The sequence below is a fragment of the Phocoena phocoena genome, chromosome 9 (genome assembly GCF_963924675.1).
Source record: "Phocoena phocoena chromosome 9, mPhoPho1.1, whole genome shotgun sequence".
NCBI classification, from domain to species: Eukaryota; Metazoa; Chordata; class Mammalia; order Artiodactyla; family Phocoenidae; genus Phocoena; species Phocoena phocoena.
Window position 1 is genome coordinate 26,310,482 of NC_089227.1, and position 16,828 is coordinate 26,327,309.

Below are 16,828 nucleotides of genomic sequence, written 5' to 3' on the forward strand. Positions count from 1 at the left end.
AAACTGGTTTCAGATCTTTACCGCACAATCCATAGAATTAAAAAAAAAAAGAGAGAATATACCTTTTCTACCACAAGAGGGCAGCAAAAATGTTTTCAGTTAGAGTCTGTCACTCCAGCTGTTCTGACATATTTTGCTGTTTTTCTGAGTAGTTACCTTGACTTTCTTCTCTCTGCACTGGAGTGAAATTGAAAGAATGTGTTTTCATCCTGAAACAGGACTATCGTGAATGTGGTTTAATGAATGTTTTATGAAAAGCACAAGCCTCAAGGTGACCACAATTTTTCCTTCATGGTTTACGATAATTACAACACACCTGCTTCATAAAGCTCATGGCTTAGACAACACTAACACAATAATTCTTAAAGACTACAGATGGTTCACACGAGAATGTTAAAGTATCTGATATTCTATATATTTTACATCGTGGTGGAAAGGCAAAATTCAGAAGGATTAAAACGTATATTTTTGCCATGATTATGAAAATCTCTAATTTTTCAGCAATATTGCAATAATCTTAAGTCTTCCCAGGGTAAAATAATAATTGCCATGGAAAAGCAGACAAGTACTCAAAGCTACAGCTATAGTCACCTTTTGATAAATATAATGTGAAATCATCAAGCAATAACATTTTTAAAAAATTAGGTAATTTTATGTACGGTTCAACCAGTCAAATGAGTATATAGAATAATTTATCATAACACCTTTATAGTCCTTTCTGTATTACAGAAATCTCTTTTAAGTAATGCAAAGAAGGTGGATGGTTTCTCTTTCTCTTTTTTTTTGGTTTCTAAATATAAATTCTTCAGAAGCCAGTAGCTGGTTTTGCCCCATCAGGAGTCCAGCACATGCCTAGGCAGGCGATAATGCTCGGCTTTGGGACGGAGCTTTCTTTCCTGTGGGTTGGCATACTTCCACTTGGAAGGGGACATTTTAAGCTTTTTTCTCTTTTTATCCGTGCACCATACCTTTTCACAGTATTCTTCTACTCTCTGGAAGTTGCTATAACCAATCAGCTGCAAGAATTCCTTGTACCAGGGTTTGGTTCCATGTGGGATGCTGCTCTGAACGGGACAAGGCGTCTTGTGAGGCCCGTCCTCTTCGTAGTCTTTGGTGAACATTTCCTCCACTCTCTCCTCTTCCACAACCTCCAGGGTGATTTTACGGATTGTATGGACAAAACTATGTTCTACTGTCTGGCAAAAATAGGTCCCAGCATCCACTTTGCGTACCCTCAGGAAGAGTAAACCGAGATCCATCTTAACCATTCTGTCATCTGTCTTCACCTGCAAGAACAAGAAAATCAACAGCACTGAAGTATTATCCAGGACAAAAGAACGCCAACCTATAACCCTTTCCACTATCTAGAATTTTTTCATTTTTGTTATCGTATGATGAAATCCTAAAAATCATATACATAATTATATATATTATATACCTATTATATGAGTATATTAACTATATATTATATAAATGATGTTAGTATTTTATTTATAATTCATATTTTAATACATATATTTCTTTTATATTATATTTATATTGTTATACTATATATAAATATATATGAGAAAGAAGTAATAACATCAGGTATGTATGTGTGTGTCCTGAACTTATTTATATTGAGATCACTTCATATCAGTGACTTTGAGGTCAATTTACATCAGTATTGTTAAGAGCAAACTGAGAGAGCTTTCTCCCAGTTCAGCATAGCACTCAAAGTTTGAGTGAAATGAATATTTGTCAAATTTAATTTCTTTTGTAATGCCAGAACAAATGCCATTTCTCACATTATTAGTTGAGGGGTTCTTATGTTTCCCAGATCGTAATGCTCAATGTACCTACAAGGACCTGTGTTGAGAGAGCTGGGATACCTATACTCTCTCTCCTTACCGAAAAAAAAAACCCCAAAATCCATCCATTACATTTCACTGTTTTTTGCTACGTATTTCATGACTGTTTCTTGGACCTTATCTCATGGCAGTCTCCCCCAAATCCTTCTTCTTTCTGTTCCTGCTTTCATGCCCAACTTCATTCTGTTTCAGGACCTAGAGGGACTCCCATACGGCTGGTTCCTTCTCAGCCCGAAAGGCTGAACCAAATGTCATTTCTCCAGGCCTCCTTCACACCCAATGTCAAAGTATCTCCTTCCCTTAATACCATCATTTCACCTGTTAACCTTTGTACACCCGAGCCTGCAACATTACCTGCAAATACATAACAACAGTCCTGTAATAAGTTTTCTTTTACCTGGTATCTTTCTCCTTTGTGTCAACATATGGGCGCTATTTTACTCTTCAAAGTCCACTCCTTTTCGTCATGCTCCTGATTGAGAACTTATTCAGACTCTACTGCTCCTCTGAGTAGGTGAGCATTGCTCAAGGAACCAGATTCTGCCTTTCTCATTGTCTATCCCAAAGCAGCTTAATGTGGTGTTTCTCACTAGGGTTGGTGGAAGAGGGACACTTCTGGAGATGAATGAATTTTCTAGAAGGATTTCTTAATGTGTTTATTTTCATGATAATCAATATAAATTAATAAACTCTATTTGGGATCGTGTGGAAGATCAACCTCATTGTGAGTCTTTGTGTTGATTCTGAACCATTTTTAAAGCTTGAATAGTTTCCAGCTGCTGAGAACAAAGGTAAATTTAATATGTTACTGATACATTCCAGCCATATGAAAACCAAACAACAACTCTACGTACTAATGTACTTAAAAAGTTTTGAGGTCACTTGAACAACGTGTGTGGGGACTGCGTCATCATATGGCACAAGGTGCTGTGGATAGATGTTTTACACACACACACGTACACACACGTATGTGGTAGTCTGTATTCCAAAATACGTTCGTGGAGATACCTTATTTCAGCGAAAAAAAGTCATCACATTAAATAAACATTTAAATGATGCATATATTTATTTGTAAATTTATTTTCATTCTATATTTGAATAATAGCTATGAGCATAAAGAATGCATTTCTGGTTTTAGTCTTGTGAATATTTAATAAACATTCTAAGTGGTGATGGCAGCCCAAGAAAATGTTTTACTTTTAAGGGCAGGTGGTGGGGGGAACCTATACAATACTAGAATCAAACCTTCCTCCTCACAACTGCCACTGCTCTTGGCCCCTGAGCTCTCCCCTTACTTCGCACTTCCAGGTCTTATTCTGGTCTTAGTCTTTCTTTCCATTAGTTGAACTCCTTTCTGTTGTTGGGAACTCCACCCATCCATTACTTAAAAAAATTCCTTCTAGGCTTAAATTTCCCCTTCTTAAATGAATACTTTCTTTACAGCCCACAAAAATCTTTTGTTTCTTTTTGTAACTCAATAGCATTCACATCTGTAGTACATAAGTTGGTATTTTTATTCCTCTTCAAATTATTTTTCCATACAATTTTTATCTCTTGAACCATATACTAAGTTTCATAATGGCAAAGGCCTATCTCCTAATCACTCTGAATATTCCACAGTGAGTGCTCAGAACACACTGAAAAATGAGAACATACTAATTAGTTCATAGTGCACAAACATGCAAAACAATGGGGTATACCCGTAAAGATACATCCAAAAGTTATTCACTTTTTCTAGGTAAGTTCAATAATGACTTGGATAGAGAGGAAACAAGCATGATTTCAGGAGCAGTTACTAACTAATGAAAGAAGAGGTCTGTGCTCCACAGATACATAGAAAACACAGTTCCAGGACACTGTCTTCCCCTGAAAAGAATCTGCATACAAACATCATCACGAATATGATCCTTTGATCTCTCCCTACTATACCTCCTGTGAGAGTGAATAATACATGAGAAAACACGAAAGTCATCTAGCCTAGTTTCTGGAATAGAGCAAGCAGTCTATGAAAGTGTTTTGAAATAAAGCAAAAATAGAAATGAATACAAACCTTTCATCACTGGATGAGAAGTAGTTTCTTGTTTTTTGTTTTCTGTTTCCAAGTCTGGTATAAAAAGCAGGTGTTTCTTTCATAATCAGAAACCCAAGTTTGAGAAACTGCACTGTGTATAGATAAAGTCCAGACTGGTTCAAAAATGTGGAAGCACGACAATTACAATGAGGATTGTCCTACATCATTGACTTGCATGTTATAGATAGTGCCTGTCTTGGAATTTTGGTCTCCCCTCCTGGTTACAGTGAATCGTAAATTTAGGAAAAGATGTTTTAACTCTTGAGTCTGGACAGCTGTACCCTATGAAGGTTAAACTGCTTTGACAGTTAAATATATCTTCCATGGCCTATGATAAAAATACGCCTAAAAATAAAAAATGACTTAGAAATTTGGATTTGAATTCTTTCCACAATTTAATCTTTCCCCTTTTGTTAACATGGATATCTTCAACATCAAATCTTTATTACAGAATTGTTTTCATCCAGCTGTTCTGTCTGCAGACCAGATTTCCTTGGTCAAGAAGATGGTACAGGGACTTCCCTGGTGGCGCAGTGGTTAAGAATCCTCCTGCCAATGCAGGAGACATGGGTTCGAGCCCTGGCCAGGGAAGATCCCATATGCCGCGGAGCAACTGAGCCCGTGTGCCACAACTGCTGAGCCTGTGCTCTGGAGCCCGCGAGCCACAGCTACTGAGCCCACGTGCTGCAACTGCTGAAGCCCACGCGCCTAGAGCCCGTGCTCCGCAGCAGGAAAGGCCACCGCAATGAAAGGCCCGTGCGCCACAACGAAGAGTGGCCCCCGCTCGCTGCAACTAGAGAAAGTCCGCGCACAGTGGCGAAGACCCAATGCAGCCAAAAAATAAATAAATTTATTAAAAAAAAAAGAAGATGGTACATAATACATCACTTTATCAAATATTCTTATAGGCAATCTATAAAAACAAAATTTCTTACTGAAAATGGTTTTAATATTTTTAGCTATAAGGATTGATTCAGTATGTTTCATAATGTCAAATAAAAAAAGTAATTGAACAAAAACCCTGCACATCTGGTAGCTACTCAGGAAGAAGCAGTGATTTCCATGTGTATCAACCATATGATACGGTTCCACACTTTTTATAGGAAATGGACAGACATGGGCCTTGAATTAGTTAGTTCAGAATATACTTAACAATGAAATCAGTTTTAGTAAAGAAATAAAGACCAACAATTTTATATATTTGTTTATCTGGCCTTCTTTCAATAAAAAAAAAATTGTTTGACTTACAGAAAATGTGTCATATATTACAGTATAAAAATAAAATTTTCCTTTTATTAAAAACACTTTCCAATGTGAACTTGCTATATGACAGAGATGATTCCCCAAGAGAGACAGGATGAATTACTTAATAGCTCATTTGGGGAAACCTACCACACTATACAGAGAACAAGTAAAGCTGTATTTACTTCAGATTAAAGATCCACCTGGAGAAAACGTAAATCTAACACAAGAAGATGCTGAGAAGAAAGTTATCATAAATAAGAACTCTATACTGTGAAAAATGTATTCAAAATATCAACTATATCAAAGAAGTTTGGAATATTTACATTCAAGAATGGATTAATGTACACAGAAGATGCAAAGAATTCTTGAAAGTCAACAAAGAGAAATAAAAGATGGAATGGAAAAAGCATATAAATAGGCAATTCAGAGGAGAAACCCAAATGTTTAATAAGTATGCAAAGTTAATGTTCAACCTTACTAGTAATTTTAGGAATGCAAATTTAAACGAAATACTACATTATACCCAGAAGAAAGGCAAAAAATAGAAAATACCAAATATAGGTGAGGATATAGGGAAATGGGAACCCACATGAACTGCTTTGAGAGTGCAGATGGTGCAGAAATTCTGCAAAGCAAGCTGGCAATAGTTATAGAAATGAAAGATGCTGACAGATAATAATTTAGAAATTTTCACTCAGATCTATAAGGGGTTACCTGCAGAGGTGATCATTAAAGATACGGTAGTGAGGGCTTCCCTGGTGGCGCAGTGGTTGGGAGTCTGCCTGCCGATGCAGGGGACACGGGTTCGTGCCCCGGTCCGGGAAGATCCCACATGCCGCGGAGTGGCTAGGCCCGTGAGCCATGGCCGCTGAGCCTGCGCATCTGGAGCCTGTGCTCCGCAACGGGAGGGACCACAACAGTGAGAGGCCCGCGTACCGCAAAAGAAAAACAAAAAACAAAAAAACAAAGATATGGTAGTGAGAATTAACAACACTCTTGGTCCACTAGTAGGGGAATGGATCAATTAGGAGCAATGAATACACGCGATGGGATGAGCAGCCTTCAGAAACAATGAAACAGAGACACACAAAGCAACAGTGATAAACCATACAAACATAGTGCTGAGTTTTGAAAAGTAGAAGCAGAATAAGAGTTATAACACAATGCATTTATTTTCTCAGCTCATGTACACTAAAAATGTTACATACTTGTTCAATATACAAATGTAGTACTGGACTTATCCCAATCATTACAGTGGATGTACATGGGGAAGCAAGGATGAAAATGGAGAAAGGTGGTCTAGGAAAAATAAAGTCAAACAAGAGAGGATATTCGTGTGGACTGATCATGGCAATGTGCCATAAACTAAGCAGTATGATTAAATTATGCAACTGAAGTCAAAAATAAGAACCAAAAAGCAAAACAAACAGACCAGCAAAAACTCCAAATGTAGGGGTGGGATAGGGAGGGTGGGAGAGAGGGAGACGCAAGAGGGAAGAGATATGGGAACGTATGTATATGTATAACTGATTCACTTTGTTATAAAGCAGAAACTAACACACCATTGTAAACTAATTATACTCCGATAAAGATGTAAAAATAAAAAAACAAAATAAAAAAAAAATAAAATAAACCCCAAATGCTTGTAATGATCATCCTGGTTTGGAAAACAATAAACTAAATTGTCTGTAAGATCTGTTCATCCTCTAGTATACTATAATTATATACTTTTAGAAATACTTTTTGAAAATAAGCAAACAGCAGTTTAAAAGTAATGTTTTGTTGAAAATTTCTATAGATAAGACTATCAGGGGACTTCCCTGGTGGTCCAGTGGTTAAGAATCCGCCTTCCAATGCAGGGGATGTGCATTCTATCCCTGGTCGGGGAACTAAGATCCCACATGCTGTGGGGCAACTAAGCCCACACGCTGCAACTACTGAGCCCGTGTGCTCTAGGGCCTGCGTGCCACAATTAGAGAGCCTGTGTGCCGCAACTACTGAGCCCACGCGCTCTGGAGCCTGCAAGCCACAACTAGAAAGAAGCCCACATGCTGCAACTAGAGAAGTCCGTGCACCGCAACAAAGAGCCCATGCGCCACAGCGAAGGATCCCACATGCCGCGACTAGGACCTGATGCAGCCAAATAAATTAAATAAAAAAATAAAAAAGAATATCAGGATGAAGGGAATAAGAGGACAGAGGATGAAAGTAAAGATCATGTTTGAACACAAAACTGCACACCATAAGGCACTGAACAGCTACTCTAATTGGAGTATAAATTCAAAACTAAATTTCCTAGTGACCAAAGGAAAGAGGAAAGTATGATAAATTCTGAGATCCAAGTGTCTCTAAAATGCACTTTTAAAGTTACTTTCTGCATTACCATGTTACTTCGTTTAATCAGATGTTCAGAGTCAGACTGGTCTCAATGGGATTAAACAGATCGTGATCTGATTCCACAGATCTAGAAAGATATATGTTTAATTTTCAAAGGTGTTCAGCATTCTCTTGGAAAATTAACAGAAGACAGTTCTACCTGAAACTCTAGATCCATTCTTATGATCACATAGCTGCTTTATATTTTCCCTTCATACAATAGAAACTGTCTTCGCCATTGCAATGGAAAAAATGAAATTAATAAGCTATATTGCTAATTACTCCAGAACTAAAATACGAAGCATATGACATTATAAAAACATGCTTGTCAAGGTTCAAAAATGTAAGTTTTGAATATTTACCTGTAAATAGTTGTTAGTTTAGAAAAAATGAGAACATTTTTTAACAGACTGAAGTAGAAACATCAAAACTACTAAACAGATGTTTCAAACGAGGCAAAGAGTTCACATACTTTAACGTTATGATAACAAGAAAAACAAAGAAATAATATTCACGTGAAACAAATCTGATGCTTTCAAAACATGTAAATAAAGACAGAAATGTAAACTCAGGGCTGTCACTGATCCCTGTCATGGATTAGCTAGCACTGGTGAAGGTCAAGAAAATATGAGTCATCTAGCAAACAAGATGGTACAATGAAGATAAGATTTTGCTTCAAAAGTTTCCGAGTTTTGACTACATAATGCAACTGCAACATTAAAAGATGTAATCTGTGTACTCCACTTTTCTTTCTTTTGTTTTTACAAGAGAAGCTGTCTCCATAATGCATTGAGTCATCAATAAAATTATGCTTTCATGGAGACTGTACAAATTTAGCATAGATGCAATGAACTCTAGGTTATCTAGAAGGGACTGCTGACTAATAAGTTAACTATGCCTCTTAGATTTCTCAACAATATTTAAATAACTGATGAATTTATCCTACTCAGTAGGTGGTCTGAAGACGAAGTTAAGTGACAAATTTTTGGTACAGAGTTAAAAAAGAATTGAGAGAGTAAAGTCAAATTGAAGTTTTGGAGTTTTGCTGTCAACTTACATCCTCTCTTGAATTTTCTACAATAAACAGGCACATCTGAGCATTATTTAAGCAGTCTATACGGTGCATAAAATTGATACTTTATTTTTAAGACCCACAAACACACAAAAATAGTTTCCCTTAAGTAGAGAATCCCCAATGGAAAGGATCAACCAAGATCAAGGGGGAAATAAATCTTCCATGCTTACCAAGGGATAAATGATGATGATGGTCTTATGGACCAGCAGCTGACTGGCCTGCCTTATACCACTTTGGCATGGGCATGAAGAATATTTTACGCATTTTGGGATTGCTCTGAAACTTCCCCACTGGGGATTTATGAACTCCTTCCTAGAACCCAACCTTGTTTACAGTGTCTTTGGGGTGCACATTGGTTTTCTCAGTAAAGAATAAAATCCCAAAGAGCACATTCCAAGAAAATATTCATTTTGTTTGGTTTTGCTGAAAACTCATTCCAATGAAATTATAGTGCTCGGCACAAAATGAGGGCCTGGTTTTTCATGAAAAGATATTTTGTCCAAAGTACAGAGGTACTTAGTAAGACTTTACTTGTATACGTTTTCATTTTGAGCTCTTTAATCAGAGGTCAATACACTTCCTGTAAAGGGCTATAAAGATTTGGGGCTTCATATGTCATATGGTCTCTGTTATAACTACTCAACTTTGCAGTTGTAGCATGAAAACAATCATAGACACCAGGTAAACAAATGAGCGTGGCAGTTTTCAAATAAAATTTTATTTATAAACGAGGCTGAGGGCCAGATTTGGCCCGCAGGTTGTACTTTGCCAACTTCTGTTTTAAATTGTCAAGGTTCCAAAGACTATTCTATTTTCAGGTTAAAAATAATATACTCCAAACTTAAAACATTCAAAGTGAGGATCATATTAACGTGAGCAGTTACACTAATCTGAGTAGCTTGAAGAAACTACGGCTTTCTTTGTCATAAGTGAAAATTACACACAGTGAACTAATAAATATTTAAATCTAAGCAAATCAATGCATATTTCAATTTTTCCTCAATTAGTTTTATTTCATTAAAAATTTTTTTTTTAAAGTTTTTTTTTGATGTGCACCATTTTTAAAGTCTTTATTGAATTTGTTACAATATTGCTTCTATTTCACGTTTTGGTTTTTTGGCCCTGGCATGTGGGATCTTAGCTCCCTGGCCAAGGGATTGAACCCGTACCCCCTGCATTGGAAGGCAGTCTTAACCACTGGACTGCCAGGGAAGTCCCTCAATTACTTAGTTTTAAAATATAGTGCTCATGCATTTTAGAGAAAGAGAAATACACAGAGAAATAATGCAATTTTCCAACCACATGCCTTACCAAGTATGGATGCCTTTCCTTTGGGATGTTACTCAGAATTAAATTTTTGCAATTATTTTGGAGGCTTGTAAATTCAAATACATCCAACTGCAGAAATTGAGACTTCATAAACCAGGGTATATCATTTTGGGGTGATTTAGTTGTGTTTCTAACAGTTCTGTCCTTTGCAATCACACAAACATACTTTATACCTCCTTCATAAAAGGAAGATTTAAGCTGTATTCCAAATTCAAATTATATGTAGAAATATATACGGCCACCTAATTTAAACCATTATAGAAGGCCTACACCTAAACCTTTAGGTCGAGAACATTATACGAACTGTTTCTAATCCCACACAGCCCTGAGCATCAACGTCACTTCACCTGTTGCTAGATGGCTCCTGCCTTAACCATTCTACTAAACGTTCGCACTAGAGCCTGGACACTTATTTTTTGAATTTTTCACCGGGTGCTGTTTGTTACTTTGTCCTTATCCAACTCCTTTTCTCTGAGTTCTACTATACCACATCCCCAACTGCACCATCTCTACTTCCTCAAGCTATACTACTCTAGTGGTACTTACCATTTGTGTACTTTCCATCAGTTACTTAATTTTATCTCTGTAATGCACATAATAATACTAACTACCGCAGAGAAATGTTGTAAGTTTTAAAAAAGTTACTACACATGAAGCACTAAGAACAGTACAGGGCACGTAGTAAGCACTAAATGAATGTTAACTATAATTATGACTTGTTTCCCTAACAATTTTACTCTTCATCTTTTAGAGTTTCTTCTTCTCCTATTTTTTCCTTATATGCGCATTTTCCCCTTGCTTCTAGCTTTAGTTCATAATGCTTCCTATTTACTCCAAGCCTCCAAGGCAGGCTATGGCAGTTAGAGGCACCACTGCAGTGTAACTAAGGGCCTAGGGTTAAAACCAGAATATCTGGCTCTAATTCAGACTGATTTCACAAGCCATGTGATATTATGCAAGTAACTCAATCTCTGTGCTTCAGTTTCTTTATCTATAAAGTGGGGATAATAATTCTATTTCATAAGGCTGTTGCAATGATTAAAAGTATTACTATAGGTAACATTCTTAGGACAGTGCCTGGCACACAGTGAGCCATATTTAAGTATAGAGGCTTGCTATATTATTCTTAACTTTTATTATCTCCATGAATTTAGCGCCTCTTTGCTAATGTCTCTCACACATCTCTTGCCATTCCAAATCTTTCCTTTGGGCTTTATATTCCCAGGCATGCGTATACCAGAAGGACAGCTCTGTCCGCATGCTTTACAGGAGTCCCAATTCAATATGGCCAAAATCAAACTCTTCCTTTCCTCCCTGTATTCTTGGAATCACATCACTGCACCATCAACCACACAAACACCCAAACCGGGAACATATGAATCCCTTTTGATCATTTCTCTTTTATCTCAAATATCAAATGCACTCAATGTTATCTCATAAAAATTAAAATCGGTCTTCTCCCTTCCTACTACCACTGTTTAGTTTGATCAAAACTCTTTCATTTGGGCTTCCCTGGTGTCGCAGTGGTTGAGGGTCCGCCTGCCGATGCAGGGGACATGGGTTCGTGCCCCGGTCCGGGAAGATCCCACATGCCGCAGAGCAGCTGGGCCCGTGAGCCATGGCCGCTGAGCCTGCGTGTCCGGAGCCTGTGCTCCGCAACGGGAGAGGCCCCAACAGTGAGTGGTCCACGTACCGAAAAAACAAAAAACAAACAAACAAAAAAAACTCTTTCATTTGACCATTGAAATACCTTCTTAAATGGTCTCCTTGTCATCTTGCTTATCGTCCAAGCTGGTAAGCCAGTTTCTAGAGTAATGTGTCTAAACAGTTTGTCTAAGGCATTCTCATTGGCTTATAGATAAAGTGAAATGGTTCCTTGGTGGAACTACTTATTTTTGTACCCTCATGTCCTCCACAGATCTACACTGACCGTATTGTTTGTCATCTCCAGCACATATGATTACACCACTCCTTCTGCTAGTTGGCTTCTGTTTATCCATTAAAACACAGCTCAAATGTCACCTCTGCCTTGGATCTTTTCCTAAGTGTCCATAGTGCCACATCCACACCTGACCTGTCGGTTGAGACAATTTTCTTTTCCCATGGTTTCATACTACGTTGTAATGAACACAATATATTATAACTATCTGTTCATATTACTGTATACACTGTAAGCCTATAGGCTTCAACAAGGCTAAGGCTATGATTTGTTGATCACCTATTAAGGTAGGCTCTGAATGAATATTTATTGAATTCAAAACACCAATTTTAGACACTTGGGGAGGAGAACAGAAGGTTGAAAATGCTTTCCATCTGAGATATTAAATATATTAAACAGCCTTCACAATTTTCAATAATACTGAAGAATATATGTGAAGCACTTGCTCTTACGTGTATGAGGCGGCCAGTTGCCCATCCTTTGACTTCGTAGGTGAAGGGCACACTGACAGTTAATGTTGTGCCATTGAACATGATGATGTATGTCCCTATCATCCCTGCTTCCACCTTTATCTCCACACCCACATGCTACAGTCTTAATACAATAACCAAAGTCATCTTTTTAAAACCGAATTTTGATCATGTCATAGTTCTCCTGTAAACTACCCAATGGCTTTCTATTTAATTCAGAGCAAAAACTAAAGCCCTTTATAAGGGCCTACAAATCCCTGCATGAGCTGGCCCTTTACCTCCCTTTTTGACTCCGTTTATTAGTCTCCCTATTGCTCTGTCTCCTCCAGCCACGTTGCCCTCCACTCTGAGGTTCTTCTAATGTATCAGGTGCCCTCCTGATGAAACAGGGCCTTTGCACCTTCTGTTCGCACTGTCCAGAAAGCCATTATCCAACACTGTTACATGGCCTATTACCTCACCTCTGTCAAGTCATTTGCAAATGTCACTTTGTTGGTGAACTTCTCAGTAGGGCCTTCCATGACCACCCATTTAATATTGCAACCTTTCCCTGCAAGTCATCTCTCTTGTATTTTTCTCCTTACCATCAACTAATAGTTTAAAGAATGTTCTTACTTAGTCATATTATTATTATTGCTATCTTTCTCTGTTCTCCAGAGTACAAGTTTTACGAAAGCGGGACATAATAGATGCTCACTAAATAAGTTTCAAATAAATGAATAAAGCGTTATTTTAGTTAAAACCCAAGAAAATGAGGTAGAGTGCCAACAAAGCTGAGGCACCATGCTCCACTAAACTCTGATGGAAAAAAAAAATATATATATATATACACATATATATGTACATATGTATACACACACACACATATATATATATCTGTCAACTGGAGCATTTTTCAGAAATCAAATTCCAGACCTTCTGCAGTGAACAGTTTTCCCTTTGCCCCATGCTTGTCCCAGAGCATGTGAAACTGTATTTAGAATTCCGATTTCAGAAGATGGTGTCAGTTAGTAGAAAGAACGAAGAGACCTGGGTTTGGATCTGCCTCACGAGCTATGAGTAACCAGGAAAGTGATTAAACATTCTGTGTCTCAATGATCTCATCTATAAATACATTCTTAAGAATAAAATGGTACATTTTATAAAACGCAGATAGCAAATTCCTAGTTACTTGGCTGATGAATAAATGTGAACCAGCCCAGCTTGGGAGGCAGGAATACCTGAGTTCAAACCTTGGGTCTGTAACTGACTTTATGAGCTCTACCTCTTTGAGTTTTAGTTTCTGCATTTGTAAGATGAGGATTCTTATGCCTAAGGTGCAGCTGTGAGATCCGAGAATAATAAGGTAAGGCACCTACCCCAGTTCCTGTATACAGTAGATGCACATTAAAGAACAGCCTCGTCTCCCAAGTCCCTTCTATGAAGGCTTCTCCCCCAGGGTGTCATAATCACAATGCACACCACAATTAACCAGGTCGTCAAGCCAAGGGAAAATGCTCCCTTATGAAGTACTCATAAATTAGGCTTTCCATAAACATTTCTGGAATTAATAACATGTTACGTTTCGTACGTGTTATTTCAGGAAGCAAGAAACTATAAAGTGCATATTTGAGAGAATTGCAGTGATCCAGTTTAGAAACCAGATAACTGAATTGCTAAAAGCTTTCTAGAAATTTGGTTATGGAGCATTTCTACATATTAATTGGAGCAAAAACGTCATCCACCTGAATACATGATTTCTGGACAGCTCAGGAGAGTTGAGGGTGGATCTGTAAGTGGATTCCAGACTCAACAATAGCAGTTCAATAAAAGGATACGACAATCAAAATTTTTCAGAAAGGCTACGGGCTGACCGTGGCTTGTAGCGTCCAGGATGAGCCTTGACGGCCATTGTCAGGGATACTCTAAAAAAGCATACCCACATGAGTTAAGAATTGGACTAGTTGAACTTAAACATCCTGTGCAATGGTCAAGATTTGATAATAAAATTATCTTGTATGTCTTATAGTAACTATAATAAATGCAAAAATGGTCCAAACTCTAAACGCTGAAAAAACTCTAAACAGACCCTAAAAAACTCTGAAAGAATACACACGTAAAGTCATTTTGCTCTGTGTACACAGCACGCACATTTAGCTTTTGACGAAGTCAGCAACTGTGTGTTTTGTTTTGTTTTAGATTGTGAATAACTCAATATATATTGTTATGTCTACAGAAATCAGGCACTACCTGATTATGATACAACTTGTCATGCATAGAGTAAACTCAAAATTTCTAGTACCAGTAAATATACCAGGGAAATTTGAATGTAGTTGAAAATAGGGAGTAAAATTTGGGGAAAAAGAAGTAGATTATATTAATATGATAAAGAAACTTAAAATTGAACACTACTGGATGCAGCATGTCAAAATGATTTGGTAAAGTTTTCCAAATGAGGCAGATTATACTAAGTTCCAAATCAGAAACAGAACATACTGAGTGAAGAAAACTACTGATGAAAGAATTACTGCTCTGTCTTCTGAAGCCATTCAACTGGAAGAACTATAGAATATTCCCAGGTCCTCTCCTGCCAAGTCAGTTACAATGGAATTTAAAAACCAGTTTTATCTCAGATTTGTGCAATGGAAAATACTTCAGTACTAAATCAATAATTTATTTCAGTGCAATGTACAGTAACTTTTTTGGACACGTATTTATTGTTATGATGTCATGAAAATTTAGGAGAATTTTCCTCTCCTGATTGCCTTTCTATATTATCTCTAATAGTCTTTGTTAAGTTGAGGTATCATCTTCCTCTCTAATAGCTATCCCAGGAACCTGGGATATAGAAATTTAGTCAGTTCCCAGAATGTACTTTACGATTCTCGACCAAAAACATGTTGGATTTTTAGTTTCACAACAGGCTAGGGGAAAAAAAGGCATAAAATGTAATTGTGCTCTACATGTAGAATCAGTCATTTAAACTTCCGAGGACAAAGGTTTCGTCTCCAGTGTCAAAATGAGGTACAGACTTTCCTGACTCACTATCTTATGAGTACCTATTAGCTGTCCTCTGTGTCCTAAGGCAGGCCTCTAGAATTTCTTCCCCTTATTCAACTTGTAACCCTCTCTTTCCTAAGGACCATTTCCCCAGTATTCACCAAGTCTATCACCCTTTAATATAACCAAATTTTCTTCTATTTTCTATTTTTCTAATTCCATTTTTGTACAAATTAAGTTCAACGCCCACATCAACAATGCTTTATCTGCCTTCCCTAAGCTTTACCTGCTTCACACCCTTGACCCCTCCCTACATAAAACCAGCTCCCTAGACCCGCATGCATCTATACAGTGTTTGCCACCAGCCTGTTCTGTATGTGTGCTTTAAATGCTGCCTAGCCTTCCATCAGTAAAAGCAGCCCAACTCGTTCCTCTCTCATTAGTTAGATAATTATAGAAATATAATCTCCACCACTAAACCTGCTTAGAAGGATAAAAGAGCTGATGCCTGTTTTTTGGACAACAGTGGAACCCCTGAGTTGATGTCTCACATATGATTTAATAGCTTTATCAACAACTGGTTTAATGTCGCTGCTACTGTTGTTTCAATTCTATTATCCATGTGTCTAAGATATATGTGATAATGCTGTTTAATTTCGCTATTTTTCTAAAACATTGCCTTGGGTGATACAATTTGAGACTATAATTTTACAACATGACGCTAAAATCATGAAGCCGAAAAAAGCTCCTAAGTTAAAATCTAATTCTTGGTTCCAAATGTTATTTATACATACATACATAATTTATTTATATATGTCTACAGATGTATATAAAAATCTACATGTATATGTATTTAAAAACCTTTATATATACATATACCTATACATATACACATATATATTTATATGTATATAAATCACACATAATAAAAAAAAACCCACTTTTAAAATGACAGGTACAGCACAATAGATTGTTTAATTTTTAAGTACCCAAATAAAGAATCATCTATTTACTGATGGCACACTGTATGCAAGACACCATGGTGTGAACGTGCAGCTATGAATTACCTCCTCTCTTCTTGTGTCGTGTCCTTTCTGCACAAACCAGATAACTTTTGCTTGTAAAGATCGCGGGGTACATTCCAGCAAAGTACTGTTGTTCTCTATGCCATAGGCCAATCGCTCCTCAGTCTTATCCAAAACATCCCCTATAACATAAATGTTAACATCAGCCTTGAGACTTTGATTTTACTGGTAAACAATATTTTTTAAAAAGATTCTTTACTCAGACCCCTATAGCAAAGTGAATAACTTTTATTACTCATTGTTAATTTCTATACAGGAGTTATTTAGGGAGAGTAGCATACCAAAATCTAGGCATTAAAAAGGCACAGCAGGCTATGGAGTGAGACAGAAAGAAGTAACTGGGAGTTTGGTTCCAAAGGATGTAACAGATCAGTAAGAAGGTGCATCAGTGTTAAATTCATGAAACATC

General features: G+C 37.2%; 1 protein-coding gene across 1 annotated transcript in view; it reads right to left on the bottom strand.

Annotated features, from left to right (window-relative positions):
• Positions 1–833: 833 nt before the first annotated feature.
• The window catches only part of SEMA3E (semaphorin 3E), a 259,454-nt gene continuing 243,459 nt past the window's right edge, over positions 834–16,828 (bottom strand). The window contains exons 16-17 of the mRNA XM_065883863.1: positions 16,402–16,541; positions 834–1,286 (exon numbers count right to left, since the gene is read on the bottom strand). Of these exons, the coding sequence (XP_065739935.1) occupies positions 834–1,286; positions 16,402–16,541 (593 nt within the window). The remainder of the gene's footprint in view (positions 1,287–16,401; positions 16,542–16,828) is intronic.